Here is a 19,897-nt window from a genome sequence, read left to right on the forward strand (position 1 = left end):
CGCCCATTCCGTGGGGATATTGTGAAATCCCAGCGAATCGGAACCTAACAAAAGCCCTATAAAATGAATTATTACGAGCGGCCGCTGTCAACCTCGGAGCCTGCAGTATCAAAGAACGGCAGTAGATCAAGGCCCAACATGTGTCTCTGCCCGAGTAATTCATAGACGGCCTGGTTGAAGTTGTTCCGTGGATGCAGCTCATCCCGGCTGATAGCCGAAGCTATCAACGCACGCTTCTTCAAATCTAGGCGTCATTGTTGCGTATCTTATTCCAGACCCCCTACCGAGCTACAAAGTAAATAAGGCTAGTGAAGTCAGTGATACTTACATCCTAGTAGATTATATACTACTAGTAGTAAATATTATACACCAATTTCCAAGGCTCGTGAGGTCCACGTGTCCACGGGTCCATATACTGGCTGGCATTATGAATCGCCGCTACGGCCGGAAGAAGACGGATAATGGTGGCGGTGTTTTTTTTTCATCAGTCGCCGCAGCTTATACATCAGTATCGAATGAAGGACATGCACTGTCCTCGAGATTATGAGTCGTAATTGGGATATTCAGATGTAAGAGCGCTCCTTACATTCAACTTCGAGCCCATACCAAAAGAGGATCTAACTGGGCACTGAGCCCTGCACCAACTTCCATATCCATGCAATACCTGGCACTTCCCGTCATTCTCCTAGCTAGTTTCGCTGTTACTATAGGCTAGGGCAATTTCGGATATAGAACGTCGTTTCGAGCCTAGTCCGGACGGAAGCATTGTAGGCCGCGCATGATATCACCATTCATCATAGGTCGTATATGGAAGGCCGCCATATTCTTGAGCATGAAGTGAAGGCTGGGCGTCTACAGCACCACGTACCATGGCGGGCTAGCAGTCCCAAAAGCCTGGGCCATCCCAAGTAGTGCGTGTTAAATACGGATATGAGAACTGCGCTCTACAATGCAATGCTAGTACATCATGCAAAGCATACCCTGTGTTCCCATGGCCCACTGGTATCGGACGTTAACACAGAGTAATAAGAAAGGCGAATGTGGCACTGACCAGCAGTGCGGGTCGGAGAAAGGCCCCTCGCGGCTTGTGTCACATAGCGGCCGCACCGCCGACACCATCAAAACCGCTGAGGGAGATCCGCACTGATCAGCGACCGGGCGCGATTCGCTGATGGGGGCAAAAGGAAAGGGTGCATGGATCGCCACTATTGCGCATGAGGCGCTGAGAGCTTGGATCCCTTGAGACAAAAAGGCATAGACTGAGAGGATATTCAAGTATGCCCAGCTTATATTAACGGATCGCGGCGGATTTTTTGGTGTTGAGCGTCCAGCTCTAGTATTCAGAGTGTATGGAGTACGGGGGGGGGTACCTGTCATGGCGCTGGTATTGACCCCCGTAAGCCTGCCCAAGTGGGACTTTGATGATGCGGGGAGCAAGGACTGTGGGCCGCTTCTGGCTCATCGTCCAATGAAGATTGGCATGATCGGGCCTGCATCGTGAGAACCGGTATGGGGTGGCATCAAAGTACTGAGCCGGCGAAAGCGAGCCGAACTCCAGGATGCGGGGTTTCGGGAATCAAGCCGGGATGAAGCTGATGGATGAAGCTAGCGGGGCAGACTTTTCAAAAACCGCGAATTCGTGCAGCCGGAAGAGAGTCGTACCAGAGTGTCGACGTAAAGAACCGTCGGGCAAAGGTTGGGCTCGGAGTCGAAAAGGCGATAATTAAGGGCCAAACTACAGCAGTTGAGTGCTGGGACTGGGAGAGAATACGACTTGGCCTGTGCGCTGAAAGATGGATAAGCGCAGGCTCGAGCAGCTCAGGCTAATTAGGGGCCTAGACCCTGATGCATGACGTAAAGCACCTGTATCCGGCGTTTTCAAAACGGGCAAAACAAGCAAAAGAGCAGGAAGGGACGATCTGAGGCGCACGGACATCTGCATTTTCCCCAGAGCTTGGATCGGAACCTTTTCGCCGTCCATTTCGCTGGCTTTTTCGCTGGCCTTTTCGCTGGCCTTTTCGCCGTCCATGAGACGGAGTGTTCATGTTGGGGTCCGCTTATCATCTCCCTATAGCTACGAGGAAATACTCGATCGAGTAGTCGGTCTGCACGTAAAAGCGAAGCGTCCCGATGTCGGTGGATGGACCATGCATGGCTCCGGAACCCCTGTTCCTTTCGCTGCGGCCCCCTCGCTGCAAATGCTCGGGGTGAAACATTAGCGTGGCCGAGACTAGCCCATCAGGAAGCAAGAAAATAGGTAATTGATATCCATGGGCCTGTTTAGGGAGCCAAAGCTCACAAAGTTTACTTGGAGGGGGCCAACTCGGGAGAGAAGGTTAGTCGAGCATCATATAATGCTTCCGGGCTGTAATTGGTGGGCACTAATATGGTCTAATGGTTCAGCGAGAAGAAACACGAGGTTGACAGGTGTCAAAACCGCAAAACCGGTCGATAGAATAAGGATTGCAAAGCCACAGACAACCGTGGTGCCGTGTGAACGAGGCGCAATCAGATTCGGTGATGATGACGGCTCCATTGCGGCCAGAATTAGGGGATTTGCGAGTTGCCCCCAACATCATCAATTGATATCAGGGAGATCCCTCAACAATGCCAATCCTGCGAGGGAAGAAAATACGCAGCCAAGCACTTGGCGATGTCAGTGGCCCTACTGGAGAAGCAAAGGGAAGTCACAGTGTGTACGGATGCAATTCGTAAGGGTTCATAAGTCATAAATGTTCTCAACGACGTTATATCAGAAGCCAAAAGTACCAGATTCCGTCGATCCAGTCGAGTCTCAGCATCTGCAACCGAGAGACCCACGGACTCCCGGCCGGAAGTCGAAGTTGAGACAAAAAAAGACCGAAATGACAGGACAAAAAAACAGCAAATTCGCCTGTATTGGGATTAGCGCTACTTGGCCCCACCCGGCGGCAACGTGTAAACGCTGGTAAACTGCGGTCAACTGCCGTATCTGTGACCTGTACAGCCCTGTACAGCCTCTGTATCTCTGACTCTTGGGGCCTCTTTTGGCGAGTTCTACTCAAGGTACACGGATCCATAGCAGCCCTATTTCAATTCTATTTCATTTTATCTGGTTCCCGGATCTTCTGGTACCCAATATCGCTCCAAACCTCTCAAGCTCGACTCCATTTAATACCCGCCCCTCCCCGGATTGAGCATGTAGGTGTAATTTTCATCAACTCAGATGTCACGAGTGGTACGGGGTAATCTGAATGATTTCCATTTTCCTTGGCATCCGATCATCGCTTCTGGGCCTTGATTCCACTAGTTGAACCCAACCTCTCTCCCTGGCCTCGACTTCCTGCTCCCCCACTCTTTTCGATTTTCTTAACCACTTCTTTCTCCGGTGGTTTTTCCCTCCCCGTTTCTCCCCATTTCTTTCCTTATATCTTTCATTGGGACTTTCCTTGAATCCTTCGTCACTCCTCTCATCGCCATTCCCCTACGATTCAAATCCCAAATCCTCACGCCAATTATTTATAGTATCGCCTCCAGCTGCGGACTGCGCTCCTTTTTCCTTGAGACCCTCCCCCCTATCCGCCCTACACGTGTGCTCTTCTGTGCGGCCACGCCCCCGACTTGCTCGTGCAGTAGCAGGTCTGCGACCTTCACCGTTTTCTGCCACCTCCGGTACTCGGTGCCACATATCGTCTTCGGTACCTCACAGTATCTCACAGAAAGGAATGCTGGTTCATTTCGGTGCCAACTGAGCTTCCTGTCAGCTCTTCAAGCAACTTTTTCCAAGAGCAAAGAGAGGAATACATTTACAAGGAGGATGCTCAACTGCAACTTTGGCACGGTTGGCCCGCGCAACTAAACCGCCTGCCGTTCCCCCACGCAATTTATAATCCCTCGATCGGGGGAAGGAAAGGAAATTATGGACGATTCGGCTCAACGAACAACACGGAATGGCCATGTCCCAAGGGATGGCAAGAGGGAGCCTTCTCGCTCTGATGAGACCATGCAGGCCCTCTCTGCTTTAAACGATAATCCCGAGCCTCGTCAAACCACAACCAAGCAGGCGCCCAAAGTCCCCATGAACAGCGATATTTCAGACACCCAGGCGACTCTCCGTCAAGCATTTCCTCACGTTTATTCATCCTCGCGAGCCCCTTCTACCCGCTCTTCATCCAGTTCCCTCCAGGCGTTGAATGAAGACACCGTTGTGGATGCCCGGTCGCAAACTGGCGGTACCGGACGAAGTCCCCGGAGGACTTCTCGTCCATCAGACGCGAGGCCGGATTATCCCGTTTACCCTGATCAGTCTTATGCCTCTCTGCAATCGCAGGTTCACCCTACCTCCCAACCCCCGTATGGCCGATCTAGAGGACTCTTCCAATCTCATGTCGATCCCATCCCTCGATTCGCACGCGTCTCCCGGACTGCTGGAAATACCCCCATCTCAAGCCCAGGATTGTTCTCGATGCAAAGCCCGAGAACGACGCCACCTTCTGGATCCGATGGTGAAAGCGCACTCGGTAGCCCGTATCTCCACCCCACCCACCTACAGCCGCCTAAGGAAACCAATACTGCGGAAGTAGATCGGGATCAAGTTACGGGGAACAAATTAATCAACCAGTACGAGATTCTCGAAGAATTGGGACGGGGAGAGCATGGGAAGGTGAAACTTGGCCAACACATAAACACCAAGCAGAAAGTTGCCATCAAAATCGTACAGCGTTACTCCAAACGTCGTCGACTAGGCAAGCTAGGTGATGCGGAGGATAAAGTGAAGAAGGAGGTTGCCATTTTGAAAAAGGCTCGTCATCCAAATGTGGTCAGTCTGCTAGAGGTCATTGATGATCCAAATAGCCAAAAAGTGTATATCGTTTTGGAATTTGTGGAGAACGGTGAGATTATTTGGAGAAAGAAGGGGGTCCGAGAGATTGTCCATGTCGATAAGATACGATTCGAACGCGAAAAGGCAGGTATTCCTGATACTCCGGCATTCCTCGAAGAAAGCCGCCAGTTCATCAAGACTGCTCAGCACATGCGTCGGCAAAGGGAAAAGGCACGGCAACGGGTGCAGGCCCAGGCGGCAGATGCCCAGCAAGGCCCCATTCCTGCCTGGAGTCTGGAACACGGTGTTGAGTCAGATGAAGAAGCGGAAGACGACGAGGACCTCGGATTAGTTATGAGGCGTTCGTCTACCCGTTCAGTGGCAGTGACCGAGGACTCTCCCAGTCAATCTTCTCTTCAAGATAGAACTTTGGCTGCTGTTGAGGGTAGTATGTACGGTGCTTACACTGATTATCCGTTTGAACGTCGCTTCAGCACCGCATCTAGCAGTTTTGGATATGCGCCTTCCGAGCCAGAATGGTCCGCTGAAGGGGACGACATGGCATATGTGCCTTGTCTGACGATTTCCGAGGCCCGCAGTGCATTCCGAGATGCTGTTCTCGGGCTTGAGTATCTTCACTTCCAGGGCATCATCCACCGAGATATTAAACCGGCGAACCTTCTGGTGACAAGCAGTTATCGGGTGAAGATTTCGGATTTTGGTGTCTCTTACCTGGGTCGACCCATGCATGATGAGGAGGAAGAGCAGGTTGGTGAGACTGACGCGACGGACTCGGACAATGCACGCGAGCTGTCTAAAACCGTGGGCACCCCTGCTTTTTACGCCCCGGAACTCTGCTATACTGGAGAAGACTTTGAAGAAACCATTGGGTCTGTGCCTAAAATTACGGGTGCCATCGATGTGTGGTCACTTGGGGTCACTTTGTATGGCATGGTCTTTGGACGCCTTCCCTTCGTCTCAGACGACGGATACAGCATGTTCCAGAGCATTGTGAAAAAAGAGGTATTCATTCCACGCAAGCGACTTGTTCCTGTCAAGGATCACTCTTTTGATACCCAACAAGACGAATGTCGCGACAGCGATCAGCTTGTATATGAAGAAATTGATGATGAGCTATACGACCTTTTGCGCCGACTGTTGACGAAAGATCCTGTGAGGCGCATCACGCTAAAAGAGATCAAGCACCATCCCTGGACTCTCTACGGACTCCCCAACCCTCGGGCCTGGGTAGAGGAAACTGATCCCGGTCACCAAAGCAAAGGCAAACGGATTGAGGTCTCTAATGAAGAAGTCACCACTGCCGTCAGTAAGGTGCCCTTCATTCAACGAGTCCGTTCCAACGTGGCAAAATGGTTCACGGGTCGCTCGTCGAAGGAAAAGGATCCTCGCAAGCACACATCAACCCCATCAACAGACACGCTGTCCTCGACCTCCAGTAGCAGCACTTTTGGCAAGGCATCGTCTCAGAGCCGACGCTCAAGTTTGAAAGGTGATGAGGACCTCCGCTCTTCAAGACTTTCTGGCCAGGGGGAGCATCCGTTGGCCCAAAGCGTTACCGCAAGTCCGGTCCAGGAAGAGTCTCTGTGGTCCTCATGTTTCGACCTGGCTGCTCAAAAATCGGAACGAAATACAATCCCCACTCCCGGTGTGCCAACCCGCCCTGACCCTCCTCGACGTGCGAGATCTTCCATGTCCAATGCAGAGTCAACTAAAACCGTCCGAAAGATTAGCATGGATAGCCCTGCCAGACCTCGGACGGGTGCCTCAAGCATCATCGAAGCCTTGGGCGGGGCCCACTTGGGAGGCCTCCTCTCTGGGTCCTCACGACGATCCTCGCGTAATGGAGCATTTGGCAGCTGGAGCCGCCGTACGTCTCCGGCCGGAGAGGATGGAGACCATCGTTCGGAGCCCAGCGTTGCTTTAAGTAATGCTTCCGCCATGGGCCAAGTACGGTCTACTGGGCTGTGGCATACTCAAGCCACTGCGCCCCTTGAGGTTCCAGCCTCTGCGCACAGACGCAACCGCTCGCAGCAGCTTGCAGGAAAATCATCTGCGGAATCCTTCAACCTTACCAAGGAAGCTCTTTTGCGTCATAAACGGAGTGACCTCGACCCAGGTACTGATGACACCTTAAGACCCAACATGGAGAGTGCGATGTATTCCACGGATTCCCTTCAATTGCCAACCATCCCCCCCCCCGAGAACGCGGAGGTTTCCAGCAATGGCCTCGCTGTCTCTACTCCTTCAGCTGCCACTATCTCTTCCTCTTCTGCAGATGACTTTACCAGTGGCATGTCGCACAGCGCATCTCACCCCAGTATCCCGTCCGTGGTTTCCGGTGCTTCCTCCCTCTCCGGGGAAGGGCTATATCTCAGCAAGGAAAAAAGTGCCGAAGACACCTCTCCTGTTCCCTCTATCCTTCGCACTGGCGAGACAGTCAAGGCTCGCATGCCAGATTCGCCTCCGCGCTTCCCGGAAGAGGACGAATCGCGATACTATTGTGACGATGAAGACGAATATGATGATGAGTCCGAAGATGAAGTTCTTGTCATCGGGAAAAAGAAACCCACCACCAAGGCACCTATTCCTACCGGCACCAAGCCCTCTGCAAAGTAGCCGGTGTCTTTGGTCGATTTACTCCTAATACACTCCATCCCCGATTGACATCCTTTGCCTCTGCTTCGACACTTTCTGTATACTTTGAGGTCGTTGTATATCATGATTCCTTTATCCCCGCATCCTCATCCCTGGAGCCCGTGCCATCCTAGAGCTTTTCGACATACATTCTACTTGGCTTATGTACATATAATTTTTTTTTGCCGTGGGCGTATGGCCCACCCATGATTTTCTGGCTACCAAAATGCCAGTGTTACTTCCCCCTTCGCCCTCTCCCTGATGATCGGCTTGCTCACCAGTATGCTCGGATCTTTTTTTTTCTCCTTTTTGCACACTTTGACTTGTATGTAATGTTGAGACGGTGTGGGACTGATATGGTTTTGATTTCTACCCAGGATGTCGACCGAATCCATCAAAGTGCGGGGACACTTGTTGCGATGACAATTAACGAAATGATTCAAGGATTTCCAAATTCCAAATACTTGTCCTAGAATGAGTCCACCTTCAGTGCTTACTCGTAGGCCCGGCAGAGTAAAGGGGTGAAGCTACAGCCTGTCTTTGTCGCGGTTCCAGTCGAACATCTCGCTTGGAGAAAATCGCAGCCCGTTCTATTTCCACCAATCATGTCCGTTTCTTCTCCTAGTCGAATCTTTCATAGTTCATGCCAAATCTCAACAAAGGAGATATGATGCCATCAATAAGTTGACTGACAGAATCATTTTCAATTGTTAGGTCGACCCGGAAGAGCAAAAAGAAATGTCAACATGCCTACTAGTAAGGAACTCTTCTTGAGCGGAATTTGTTGCACCGGGCGTTTCACCGTGCAGGTTTTAGTCCTCGGTTTAATTACTTCAAGTGCGGCTAAATAGGAGAACAATATAACCCCACTACTTCACACTCTGGACCATGAAAATGTCTGCCATCCCTTCTTGACCAGCTCTATTCCGAGGCCAACCCTCCCGTTTCATCATTTCCCATCAGAGGTTCAAGATGCTCGCCTCGTTTCTCCTCTTTACTTCTCTGGGGCTCGCCTCCGCTGAACTGAGCCTTCGAGGTGCCGATATCTCTTCTTTAATCGTAGAGGAGAATTCCGGAATCTCATACAAAAACGCGAATGGCGAGAGACAGGTTCTAGAGGATATCCTGTCTAGTAGCGGGATAAACTCCGTGCGCCAGCGTATTTGGGTGAATCCAAGCAATGGCGACTATGACCTTGACTACAACGTCAAACTTGCAAAGCGGGTGCAGACACAGGGGATGACAACCTACCTTGACCTGCACCTGAGCGATACGTGGGCCGATCCAAGCCACCAGGTTAGCATCCTACCTATTTCGTGCACAATACTAGCTTAACACCACCCCCCCAGACAACTCCCTCTGGCTGGTCCACAACCGACCTGGACACTCTGGCTTGGCAGGTTTACAACTACACCCTTCTCGTCTGCAACACGTTCGCCGAGAATGGTCTAGATGTAGCGATCGTTTCTGTCGGCAACGAGATCACCTCCGGCCTTCTCTGGCCGCTGGGCAAGACGCCGAACTACTCGAACATCGCTCGGCTCCTGCACTCCGGTGCATGGGGCGTCAAGGACTCGACTCTGGCAACCACGCCGAAAATCATGTTACATCTTGACAACGGCTGGGATTGGTCGACGCAGGAATACTTTTATAACCAGGTCCTTGCTGACGGGTCAGCGCTCGTCCCTTCTGACTTTGACTATATGGGTGTGTCATACTACCCGTTCTATAACTCCGGTGCTACGCTCTCGGCTCTGCAGACAAGTCTGAGAAGCATGCATTCGACCTATGGGAAGGATGTTGTCGTAGTGGAGACCAATTGGCCTTACTCGTGTCCGCACCCCAAGTACACCTTTCCTTCTGACCTGCGGGATATTCCATACTCTGTAGCTGGGCAGGAGGAGTTCCTGCAGAAGCTGGCAGATGTCGTGGGAGGGGTGCCTGGCGGACTAGGGATCTATTACTGGGAGCCTGCGTGGGTCGATAATGCAGGGCTGGGCAGTAGCTGTGCAGATAATCTGCTGGTGAGTTATCAGAATGATGAAGCACGTGCAAGTCTCCATACTTTAGGAGAGCTATAAGGTTGAAACATCGGGCTATGAGAGCTCTCGCGTTGGAGTTTGAAGAACGTTACGTATGTCTAGTATCATAGTCTCTATCTATATTCTGACCGCTCGTGTCACAGAGACTATGGTCAAGGATGAGAGCCCGTAACATTGGAGTGCTAAGCCAGATGGCAATCGGTGAACAATCCTTCATGCCATTCGCGCGGAGGCTTCTTAGGTTGGACTGGGGGTCTCATCTTCGCCACCTTATATAGGGAACAGCAAAGACCGTAGTGGAAAATTCTGGACCTTGTATGATAAGAAGGGTTGGGGGGATAAATTGCCACGCTGTGATAGGTTTATTTTATTCTGATCATATGAAGAGAATAAGATTGGGGTACATATCGGCAATTTCCTGCCGACAATTTTCTACCGGTACATACCTTGGCACATCTAGAGGGATAGCCCGAACTACTTAGGACCATTACAGGCTGCATCTCTCCGATCATAGTTATGATCGTGTTCAATGCACAAGAATACCTCGGTAGGACTAAATCCCTATATGGGGACGTATTAGTCCCCATATGGCAATGCTCCGGGGAGTTCATGCCTCATCTCTACTGGTTCTCCACGCCAGCTCTAGGTTTATAGATTCAATGACGTCATATGCTTCAACCCGGCTGAGAAAAGAAATTAGCCCAGACGACCCATGTGCCTCCTGCCATTTCCCCGGTACGCATTAGTTATCTTCCTGCGAATCAAGGGTTTTCCAGGGACTTTCCCACGGATTTCCTCCAGGGGCATAAGGCATTTTGTGTCCTCCGTAGGAGAGATGAAATGTCATGATCGGCGCAAGAGGAGCTGATCGCCCCCACAGGATCCATAGAAATCAGCCACCGAGCTAGTTCACCAGCCTAAAAATCATGAACACTACTATAAGCTTGGCTGCGATACGTTAGACCGCTTTGGAAGTCACTAGATTCTTTAGGCAGCAATTGCTGGTTACAGGAGCGGGTCCCGCATGGTTCTTGCACGAATTCCCATTTGCGAGGGCGCCATGGGGGGGTCATGATCACGTAGCTATGTGTTCATGGGAAGGAGGACAACAAGGAGACCAAGAACTAGGAATTCCATCCGTTCAGAACGTGAAGGGCAGAAAGCGTCATGATTTCATCGCAAATTGAGGCCCGAAGGGTGAGAAAAACAGGCGCCGGACTCCGTCTCCGCTGTCGATCCCGTGGCTGCGCCAATCAAGCACCGCCGCAATCTTACCCTCGCAGGGGTTCGTGGGGATCCGAGGACAGAGATCATGAACATCTTAGATCATGTATCGGGAGCAATTGGAAATGGAGAAAAAAAGAGGGTACGGACCGCGGGTGCAACGCCACAGTCCGGGTGGACGAAAACGGAAAGGGGGAAGATCGAATGGGACGGAGGGACCTGGGCAGACGCAGAAGAGAGGCTCATTGAGTTCTTCATTGAGTTCTCCATGATGCAATGGCTTTCTGTGGCTCCTTTCCGTTGCAGCCGACAAAACCCCGTGATCTTTCCCACTTCTCGCCCCAGATTTCTTGAAGCTCTTGTCGCAAAGGGCTGATGCTGTTCTGAAGTTTCTCATGGCGACAGCCCAGATGCCTGTAGGTCCGCGATCTGCCAGATTGGCTGACGATGGTGAGTCTTGAGATGATCGTCACGAACTCCACATCAACTAATCTTACCAAAACAGCCGCCACAGCAGCTCTCTATGCCACTCAACCCCGACGCAAGCAGGATCATGATTCTGTGACTCCCCCCCGTGGAACCGAACAGTGAGTAAAATTCGTTTCTCTGACTCCGACCGGGCTCCGTCTGACCCTTCCGATCGTACCAGGCCTAGCGGCGACCGGCGGCGCATCCAACCTCAGCGCTGCATCGGCCGGTGCGGCTCTCGCTCATGCAAACCAGAAGACCATCGAACCATGGCGTCCGGGACGACTCCCCGCGGCCGAGAAGGCTGCGCTATCCGTCAAAGACTTCACTCCGCCCGAGCCTCCTTCACAGGCCGGCCCCAAGTATACGGCTGAGGGACTTGGAGCGGCTATCTTAGCTGTCCGAGAACAGAAGAAGACCTCGAGCCAGCCGCCCGCGCGGGTGAGCCACAAGCACCACGCGTCGGTCCCCGATGATGGCCAGCGCAAGGCCCTCCAGGCCGCCACAGGGGCCTTTGCAACTCGACAGCGCTCAGGCTCGGTCCCTATGGCCTCCCGCGTGTCTCCCGAACCCTCCTACGATCTCTCTGCTCTCTCGGCAGCGGGTGCCCTTCACCACAAGAAGACGGAGGAGGAAGGCCCTCTGGATCACTTGGATAAGTCAATGGAGGCAAGTCGGATCGGTCACATCGCCAAAACAAATGCTCAGCTCTACACCTCGGCCCCTCTTGTCGCCCCGGAGGTTGAGGAGCGCAATCGACAAAGCTCCCTTCGTGCTGCGGCACTCTCGATGGCCAAAGATATGTACGAGGTGACCACCTCCAGGAGTGAATCGGGCGCCGATCCCGCTGTCGCCGCAGCTCAAACCGGCTCAGCACGACTACAGGCCCGGAAGAGCGTGAGTGGGACGGAGGGGAATACCGCGAGACGAGCAATCACTTTACAGGATGCTGCGCAGAAGCGAGCGGCTGAGAAACTCGCCCGGATGCAGGATGGTCCTCAGGAGCTTCAAAATTACTACGGCACTGCCCCGCAATCACAACGATCGCGCTTGACTACTCGTCGAAAGCGAACGTCGAGTGACGCGGACGCCTCTCAAGTAGACGCTGAGCAGTCACGGCGCATCCAAAAGCAAATGTACAGCCTGCGCACCAAGCTGAACGAAGTCGATGAGAAGAGGACCAAAGACCGCGAAATGCTGATGGAGGCCGCGCGACGCAACGTTGATGCTACAATCCAGGGCATGGAGATGCAAATGTACCTCAACACGGGACGCGCGCCTCCTTCTCTGCAGAAGGAATGGGATGACGCTGCCCAGGAGCGTGTTCGCCAAGAGGTAGAGGCGGCCTCTGTAAGCACTGGCAACAACGGTCATGGTAACCACCGGATCAGTATCGGTGGCCGGCAGTATATGGACATGGCCGATGTCGAAGCTGTCGCTCGATCGCGTATCCAGCCTGCACTCGACGAGATTGATGACCAAGTCGAGAAGCGGAGGGCGAGAGAGCTCGAGGCTCGTCTAGATGCAGAGGAGAGAGGACGGCAAGCTGCAATCGAGAGGGAGCGTGAAGCAAGCGTGAAGGCTGCCGAAAGACGGTCTAAAGGTCAGTTTCTACTCATCTCATTCAATCCTTCTACATACGCTAACAAGCATACAGCCGACAAACGTGAGAGCAAGACGAAGAGTTTCATGCTTTGGCGCAGAAAGAGTAAATTAGAACGCCCCAAGTCCTCCGGCGCCGCTGCTGCTGAAGTCAAGGCGCCAGAGACCGCCGACGATGGCCCAGCGCCGCCAGCACAGGAGGAACAACAGCCCGTGCCTACGGCTGCCACTCCCGACCATGAGCATGAAGCTGAGCCCACTGCGCCCGCTGAATCTACTGAGCCCACTGCGCCCGCTGAATCTACTGAGCCCACTGAGCCCACTGAGCCCACTGAGCCCACTGAGGCCGCTGCGCCTCCCACTGCTGCGACATCGCAAGAACCTATCCACGATGTTCCTGATGAACCCGAGGCTGCTGGTGCAACCACAGTCCTCACAGCTGCCCCAGAAGGAGCCCAAGCTGTCGTGACCGAGCCATCCGAGAACCCGCCACCAGCCGTGGAAAGAGCCCATACCTCACCACCGGAAGGCGCGGTTGGCGCAGGAGGCATTGCGGGACACGCATTCCGTCCCATCTCAAGCCCCAAGGCAGACTCCAAACTGAAGACTTGGTTCCGCGATAGACTGGCTCGTCGCTCAAGCGGCCCGGTGCAAGTCTATCCCCACCAACCCGGCCCAGGATCCAGATCCAATAGCAGCGTCGGGTTTACGGGAGGCGCAGCTCTCGCTGGACGAGGCGAGGCTCGCGGGGCTGCCCTCAGTTCTCACCCGGTCACTGGCGCCGATCTAGACCAGAGCGAGCCGGCCCACGGCAGCACCGGTCAAGACGTCCACAAGACGGCAACAGGAGACTCGGCTTTAAGCGAGGCAGAACCAAGCAGCCCAAGAAAGCGACAACGCTTTTTTTCGGACGTTCCGGAAGAGCTCCAATCGCCAGTCGATGCCGCCAGCAACCAATGGAGCCGCCACTGAAGGGCGAAAGAGCTCTGAGCCTGTTGGCGAGACTCAAGTGAGTGGAACTGACATCCAGGGCCTCAGAGACAGTGCTGCGAGTCAGAATCTCCCTCTTCCCCCCGTCCTAGGCGACACTGCTAGTGCTGGGCGAGAGTCAAGGTTTTCAGAAGACTTATCATCATGAAGAATACGCCAGACCCTAATATTCTTGTGATTTACGTTGGAAGATGCTCGGGAAAGTTTGTGTGAATATCGGATTTTTTTTTTTTTTGTTTTCTTTTGCTTTTTCTTTCTTCCTTTTGGTGGCGTCTCTTGTCCCTTTATCTGTGCACATTCGTTCTTCAAGCTTTCCTTTCTTTGAGGGAACCCCCGAGTTCCAATGCAGTAGATGGAGGAGCTGGAGGAGCCAGATATACGTACGTCTTGAAACTGATGCTAGTACTAGTAATGAACAAAGTCTTAAGGCTTTCTGTGTGACGATCAGTATCTTCTCTCGCTCCAAGTCCATACTTGACTCTTAACAAGCACTTCGTAGAGTTGTGCCAGCATTGTATCTTTTGCAGATAAGCTGCCCTTGTAAAGATCCTCCTATCATCGGCCTCAAGATGACCAATGCAAACCGTCGAGATAACATGTTCCTCTGACACGAGTAGAGATGCTCACTTGATCTGCAATGCATAAGTGGGACGACGCTCAGGCCAAAACAGGGCGAGACGGGGCCATTTCCTGCCCAACGCCCACCGCCATTTACTAGGAGCTTCGTCTCCACAGTCAACACTCCTGGCCGTGAATCTTAAAGTTTGAAAGGTTTCAAGCTTGAAGGTTCAAGAATCTTGACTCCTCATGGCCCGCTCGTCCAGCGTAGACCTGGACTCGCCAGATCGCCCCTTCGACAACATCATCAACTTCCGGGATGTCGGCCGCACCATCAACCACTTCTGTGGTGCGCAGTACGTCATGAATCCAAACCTCTTACCCCCCTTGGAATTCACTGACGGCTCCCTAGAATCGTAAAAGAAGGCGTGCTCTTCCGTAGCGCAAGGGTACTCGACGCCTCGCTCCAGCCACGCGCTAGACAAACCCCGCTGATTGAATGTAGCCAGATGATGCCTCGGAGCGCGATACTCGCCGGCTCGCAGAGGAGCTGCATATAGCCTCGGTGATCGATCTTCGGTCTTCGTATGCTTTACCTGCACGCAAGCAAGCAGTCCTGTCACTAACCTCGGCAGAACGGAGCACCAGATGGCCACGCGCAAACGCTGCGCTGAGAAAGCCGAGTCCGCCACCGGACCCCCATCCGGCCGCCCAGACGAGCACCTGCTGCGTATCCCAGATGCCCAACTGCATCGTATCAGTTTGACCGGCAAGAGCTTCGAACATGCGCTGCTGTGGAGATTGGACTGGTCTAATTACTTGTATGCCCTCGCCATGAGTTGATACGGAAAAAAAAAGAAAGAAGAGTCAGAATGGAACTAATGTCAATAGAAAAGCTATCGCGTTCGCCGCGACGGGCTACCGCAATGACGCCGTCAAGCTCGTAGGCCAGCAAGTGATGCAGCCGCGTGGGTTGACGGGCCTGGCTCAAGACACGCTGGATGCGAGCACCTCCGAGCTGCGGTCTGTCTTTGAGTTGCTTTCGCGGAAGGCGTCGTATCCCGTTCTGGTGCACTGCACTCAAGGGAAGGATCGCACGGGGCTGGTCGTCCTGATGCTGCTGCTTCTAGCGGGTGAGAAGATCCCAACGCCCGCGATCGTTGACGACTACTCGCGGTCGGAGCTGGAGCTGGTCCCGGAGTTTGAAGAGCGCATGAAGGAGATCCGGGACCTGGGGCTTGGAGAGGAATATACGCGCTGCCCGCCAGGGTTCGTGGATGCGACTACGGAATATCTGCAGAGCAGATACGGTGGGGTGCAGAATTATCTGAGTGGGATCGGGATTAATGCGGACGTGCAAGACAATATTCGACAGATGCTTTTTGGTTGAGCGGGTTTGGGTCGCTGATTAGCGTTTTCTTGAGTTTGTTTATACTTTTTTTGACCTATGTAGATACGCCTACGGTAATAAGGGGACCAACAGCTACCCTAGAACATATACAGAGAAGAAATTGCATAACGTCCATTAACCGATTACGAGTATTATACAATTCAGGTATCCGCAAATAAAAGAGAGGGGGAAAAGATGCCCAAAAAAAAAAAAGGGGGGGGAATATGCACCAGGAATATGCAAAACATAGAGACTCATAAAAACATCAACCGGCGTCGGCGCCAATTCTAGGTGACGATGCTCTCATCTTGGGGTGTCCTTGGTTTAAACTCGTTGGCCTCGGTAGTAGTTGGCCGAATCAGTTGTCAAAGGCTCCTCCAAAGACGCGGCGGGCATGTTATCATGAGCCTGGGCTTGCGCCATAGCAGCCTTCTCGCCTTGTGGAATATGTCTCCGAGTGCGGACCGCGGGCAACAAATCGATGACAAAAGAGAGGATGTAACCAGTGAAGACAAAAGCGATGACCCATTCGAGGATGGCGCCCGGGTTCTTCAAGGATTTGTTGCTGCTCTGATGGCACACACCGAATCCGATTGCGAGACCGATCTCGATAATGACGAAGGCAAGCTTGATGCAGAAGCTGACAAGCAGGATGCGGTGCTGCGATCGGTAGAAAATTCCGATGCGCAGATACTCGGCACAGATAAAAATGGCACTGACGAGGTATCCGACACTAGATATTGAGGTTGGTAACGGTCAATCGCAATCAAAGGTCTTCCCGTACTTACATGAACATAATAAGGAACCCGTCATGTAGGTGAGGGTGGCGCGCCGTGTCGAAGATACTCAGCAGGATCAGACCAAGGGCACCAGCAATAGCGAAAAAGATGGAGAGAATAGAGCAGGCCTTGTCGAATTTCCCCTTGTTGGGGATCAGCTGGCCAGCGTGTCGAAGCCAGCGCTCCGACAGGAAGGCCAAGTCCAAGAAGACGACCGTGATGACACTGCCCGTGATAAAGAGAGGTTTTGCTCCCCAAGCACCCACGTCCGAGATGTATCTGTGCAGAAAATTAGAGGGGCAATCCTGAGATTCGGCAAGGGGACACTTACGCAATGGTCTGGCCGCTGCTCCTGTCCATGTTGGGGTAGATGGGCTCACCATCTCTGGCCCAGGTGGCGATCATGGCAATGAGCATCGCTGGTTCAATGTCAGATTCCCTCTCTCACACCACGGTCAACCAGGGTCGCTTGGAGACTTACCAACCCACATGCAGGCCGAGATGACCGGAAAGATCCAGAAAGAGATAATCCACATCTTTGCAATCTGTGCGCTGGCCTCTGTTTGCTTGCAACTTTTATTGGGCTAAGCTGGGAGAGTCTCTATCCTCTTGCGCCGGGCCTGTATAGCTGTATGGATGGAGAGATTCTGCGACAAGCACCACCGAGACGTCCGTCCAGTCCGTCCAGTCCGTCCAGTCCGTCCAAAGCAAGCAATCTGGGGTTGCTGGAGTCAGTCTTGTTTTCACGGCCGAAATCGTCCAAGTTGTGGATATCCCCACTCACACTTCTTTTATACAGATCGCTTTAAGATATCAATCTCTCCTCATTCCAAACACTAAGAAGGATCGACACCCCTGAACGGTTTAGATTAGGCGTACAGTTGCAGAATTTGTTGTGGCGCACAGCAGGAATGTATGGGACAATCCGGGGTGACGAGTATTGTCTTGGAGATCGAGTCGACCCTCGGGGTACCAAAAAAGGGACGGAGGGTCCCCCTTTAAGAAAATGTGATCCAAGCAAGGACCAGCTCTCCTTGGAAATGCTGGAGTAGAACCGGATTTGCGTCATGCCAAGCTCCTTTTCAAGCGCGTTTCGTCAGCGCGTCATCTGCTCCACTGCAATTCGACGCTGCTGAGCCAATCGCGCTCCATTGCGCCCGGTCGGATCATTAAGCATGTGGCTTTGATTTCCGTCCATCGTTGCCTTCTACTTCGCGCCACACTCGAAATAGTATATCTGGGGTGCCATAAGGCAGAAGCAAAAAGGCATGTATTCCAAGAAGGGGAAGGGGGGAAAAGAAATCAAGATCACATGAGAATCTATTATACTAATGCAGGGCTCGATCTAACCATAACGCCAGGAGCCAAAAACAGTGACAAAGATTAATGCGATAGCAATACGAAGCCCGAGAAAAACACAAAACACGAGAGGGCATTCCCAGGGAGACTTTTGCCTTTCCTTCTTCATTCCTTTACGATTATCATCGACTGCTCCGAGTCTTGCGGGTTCCAGCGACAGAACGTCTCTGGACCTGGGCAGGTGGCTGGCGCTCCACCACTCCGACTATCTGTACATCCGAATCATCGCTGCTGGACTCCTCCTCACTGGACGTCTCGGAGTCTTCCTCCGGAGTTCCAGGCCGACCTCGTGATTGAGGCTGAGGTTGACCCTGTCGGCTGCTGATCGACTGCCGACGCTGAGCTGGAGCAGAAGACATCTCCACCGGAGGTACCCCGGTCGGATAATTCAGCCGGCTTTGCGGCCCAACGCGAAGATCGGTAGGAAGTTGTGGCTGATATGGAGCGTGCTCCGGAAGGTATGGATTCATCTGCATCGGATTGTAGTACGTTGGTGTCCATTGAGGATCGTCTGGCAACGGCCGGGAATATATGGGCTGTTGGATTGACTGCGGGCGACCCGCAGGCGGGAACCGGTCAGGAAATCCAGGATAACCCGGGCGGAGAGGAGAATTCGAGCTTGACGACTGCGGACGCAATGACTGCATGGTCGGGGTCCGTGGACGATTTGATGACGAACTAGGGGGGCGACCCGAGGCAAAAGGCGGATATGCTCCAGCCAATTCTTCGGGAACTGTAGGCCCGTTGCGACGAGATGATGGCCTACTACTGGCGGTAGACCCTGCTCTGTTCCGACGGCTCGAGCCCGAATTCTCATTCGTCTGACGTCTCCGCTCGAGAGCTTCCAGTTCGCGCTTGGAAAGCTTCACGTTCTTCTTCCCAAGCATTTGTGCACGGCGAATCCGCTCCAGCGCCGTCTCCACCAATTGATCCTCCTTATCTCGCATCGCCAATTGAACCGCATAGGAAACGGTCGAGTCTTGATGATCGTACAAGTCATAATCGCCGCCGTTAATCACTGATTCGTTTTCATCGGAGTAGTCTTCGTACTCCGGCCGCCTGCGTGGCCCTCGTCCTCCATATTCCAGCTGCCGCATGGGACGGCCGTTGCGCGCCATCTGCCATTCGTATTCCTCCTCACTGTCCACCTCTTCCACCCGTGCATCCTCGTCCCACCAACCCCGTCCTCCATTGTGTCTCCCCGGTCGTGCCCTCGGTGGTCTTCCCCATCGGGGCGCATCGTAAGGAGCTCGCGGCCGACCACCTAGACCGCCTCCTCGGAAAAAGCATTTTCGATTGGTTTATCCATGAAAGCAGCGTGGCCGAAAACGGTCACGCCAGTGGCTCCGATCAGCCAGAGCGCGGTCGCGATAGGCGAGGCCCAGAGACCCAGAGGAACAGCCACGATCAGCAGGCCGGTGTAGAGCTGGGATGTGTTGAAGCGACGGAATCCAATGTCAAGGTCCCGACCTTCCAGCTTGGAGATACCGTACAGGCCACCAGTGACCAGGATGATGACAAACAGCAGAATCGGGTTCGTCAGCAAACTGTAGATGCTGAGCATGGCGAAGACGGCAACATAGTTGCTGGAGAAGTAGCCTAGGTTGTAGTTGACACGACTCTGGACCTCACCGAAGTTGGCAGGCTTGGATATCCGCTTGAGGTCGAGGAATTCGGAGATGGGGCGTAAGTTGGCGAAGCGACTGCTCAGGGACTGGCTGCGGATGCTGTTGAAGCGATCGCCGAACCGCGAGGTGATCGCGTCAATGGGAATTTGGATAGCCATGATGAAGGGAGCGATGGAGAAGATGAAGAAGAAGAGAAGTAGTTGTGTCGAGAGGTGTCAGCGGAAAAAGACAAGATGCCAAGGTTGCGCAGGGGCAGAAGGGACAACACGTTAGACCGTTTTTATTTTTCTGCCTCCCTTTTTTTTGTCCCGGCGCCTTTACCCCCTTTTGACTAGTTTCAGCACTGCCCTCCCCGGTTTTAACCCGGTAGCCTAAGCTGAACCTCCAGAAGATCTGTTTAT

The 19,897-nt window shown here is 53.1% G+C and overlaps 8 protein-coding genes across 8 annotated transcripts; 4 read left to right on the top strand and 4 right to left on the bottom strand.

The window, feature by feature from the left end:
* Positions 1 to 1,735: 1,735 nt before the first annotated feature.
* Positions 1,736 to 2,029, bottom strand: N7468_008660 (uncharacterized protein; the record flags this gene model as incomplete). Its single annotated transcript, XM_058477956.1, has 1 exon — positions 1,736 to 2,029. One exon carries the CDS (start codon positions 2,027 to 2,029, stop codon positions 1,736 to 1,738), a length of 294 nt encoding a protein of 97 aa, XP_058328301.1.
* Positions 2,030 to 3,898: 1,869 nt separating this feature from the next.
* N7468_008661 (putative serine/threonine protein kinase) lies at positions 3,899 to 7,438 on the top strand (the record flags this gene model as incomplete). The annotated part of the gene is made up of 1 exon (XM_058477957.1): positions 3,899 to 7,438. The coding sequence occupies one exon, from the start codon at positions 3,899 to 3,901 to the stop codon at positions 7,436 to 7,438; it is 3,540 nt and encodes a 1,179-aa protein (XP_058328302.1).
* A 990-nt stretch (positions 7,439 to 8,428) lies between these two features.
* Positions 8,429 to 9,537, top strand: N7468_008662 (arabinogalactan endo-1,4-beta-galactosidase; the record flags this gene model as incomplete). The annotated part of the gene is made up of 2 exons (XM_058477958.1): positions 8,429 to 8,752; positions 8,806 to 9,537. The coding sequence occupies 2 exons, from the start codon at positions 8,429 to 8,431 to the stop codon at positions 9,535 to 9,537; spliced, it is 1,056 nt and encodes a 351-aa protein (XP_058328303.1).
* Positions 9,538 to 11,132: 1,595 nt separating this feature from the next.
* Positions 11,133 to 13,764, top strand: N7468_008663 (uncharacterized protein; the record flags this gene model as incomplete). The annotated part of the gene is made up of 2 exons (XM_058477959.1): positions 11,133 to 11,172; positions 11,372 to 13,764. 2 exons carry the CDS (start codon positions 11,133 to 11,135, stop codon positions 13,762 to 13,764), a joined length of 2,433 nt encoding a protein of 810 aa, XP_058328304.1.
* Positions 13,765 to 14,589: 825 nt separating this feature from the next.
* Positions 14,590 to 15,730, top strand: N7468_008664 (tyrosine-protein phosphatase; the record flags this gene model as incomplete). The annotated part of the gene is made up of 5 exons (XM_058477960.1): positions 14,590 to 14,696; positions 14,753 to 14,789; positions 14,846 to 14,925; positions 14,976 to 15,161; positions 15,232 to 15,730. The coding sequence occupies 5 exons, from the start codon at positions 14,590 to 14,592 to the stop codon at positions 15,728 to 15,730; spliced, it is 909 nt and encodes a 302-aa protein (XP_058328305.1).
* Positions 15,731 to 16,054: 324 nt separating this feature from the next.
* On the bottom strand, positions 16,055 to 17,045 carry N7468_008665 (Frag1/DRAM/Sfk1 family protein; the record flags this gene model as incomplete). Its single annotated transcript, XM_058477961.1, has 4 exons — positions 16,055 to 16,463; positions 16,519 to 16,788; positions 16,841 to 16,928; positions 16,991 to 17,045. 4 exons carry the CDS (start codon positions 17,043 to 17,045, stop codon positions 16,055 to 16,057), a joined length of 822 nt encoding a protein of 273 aa, XP_058328306.1.
* A 945-nt stretch (positions 17,046 to 17,990) lies between these two features.
* N7468_008666 (uncharacterized protein) lies at positions 17,991 to 18,986 on the bottom strand (the record flags this gene model as incomplete). Its single annotated transcript, XM_058477962.1, has 1 exon — positions 17,991 to 18,986. One exon carries the CDS (start codon positions 18,984 to 18,986, stop codon positions 17,991 to 17,993), a length of 996 nt encoding a protein of 331 aa, XP_058328307.1.
* A 146-nt stretch (positions 18,987 to 19,132) lies between these two features.
* N7468_008667 (putative COPII vesicles protein Yip3) lies at positions 19,133 to 19,654 on the bottom strand (the record flags this gene model as incomplete). The annotated part of the gene is made up of 1 exon (XM_058477963.1): positions 19,133 to 19,654. One exon carries the CDS (start codon positions 19,652 to 19,654, stop codon positions 19,133 to 19,135), a length of 522 nt encoding a protein of 173 aa, XP_058328308.1.
* Between the last annotated feature and the right edge of the window lie 243 nt (positions 19,655 to 19,897).

Source organism: Penicillium chermesinum, assembly GCF_028974085.1.
Source record: "Penicillium chermesinum strain IBT 19713 chromosome Unknown utg000006l:1.0-2335141.0:1.0-2336784.0, whole genome shotgun sequence".
NCBI lineage: Eukaryota > Fungi > Ascomycota > Eurotiomycetes > Eurotiales > Aspergillaceae > Penicillium > Penicillium chermesinum.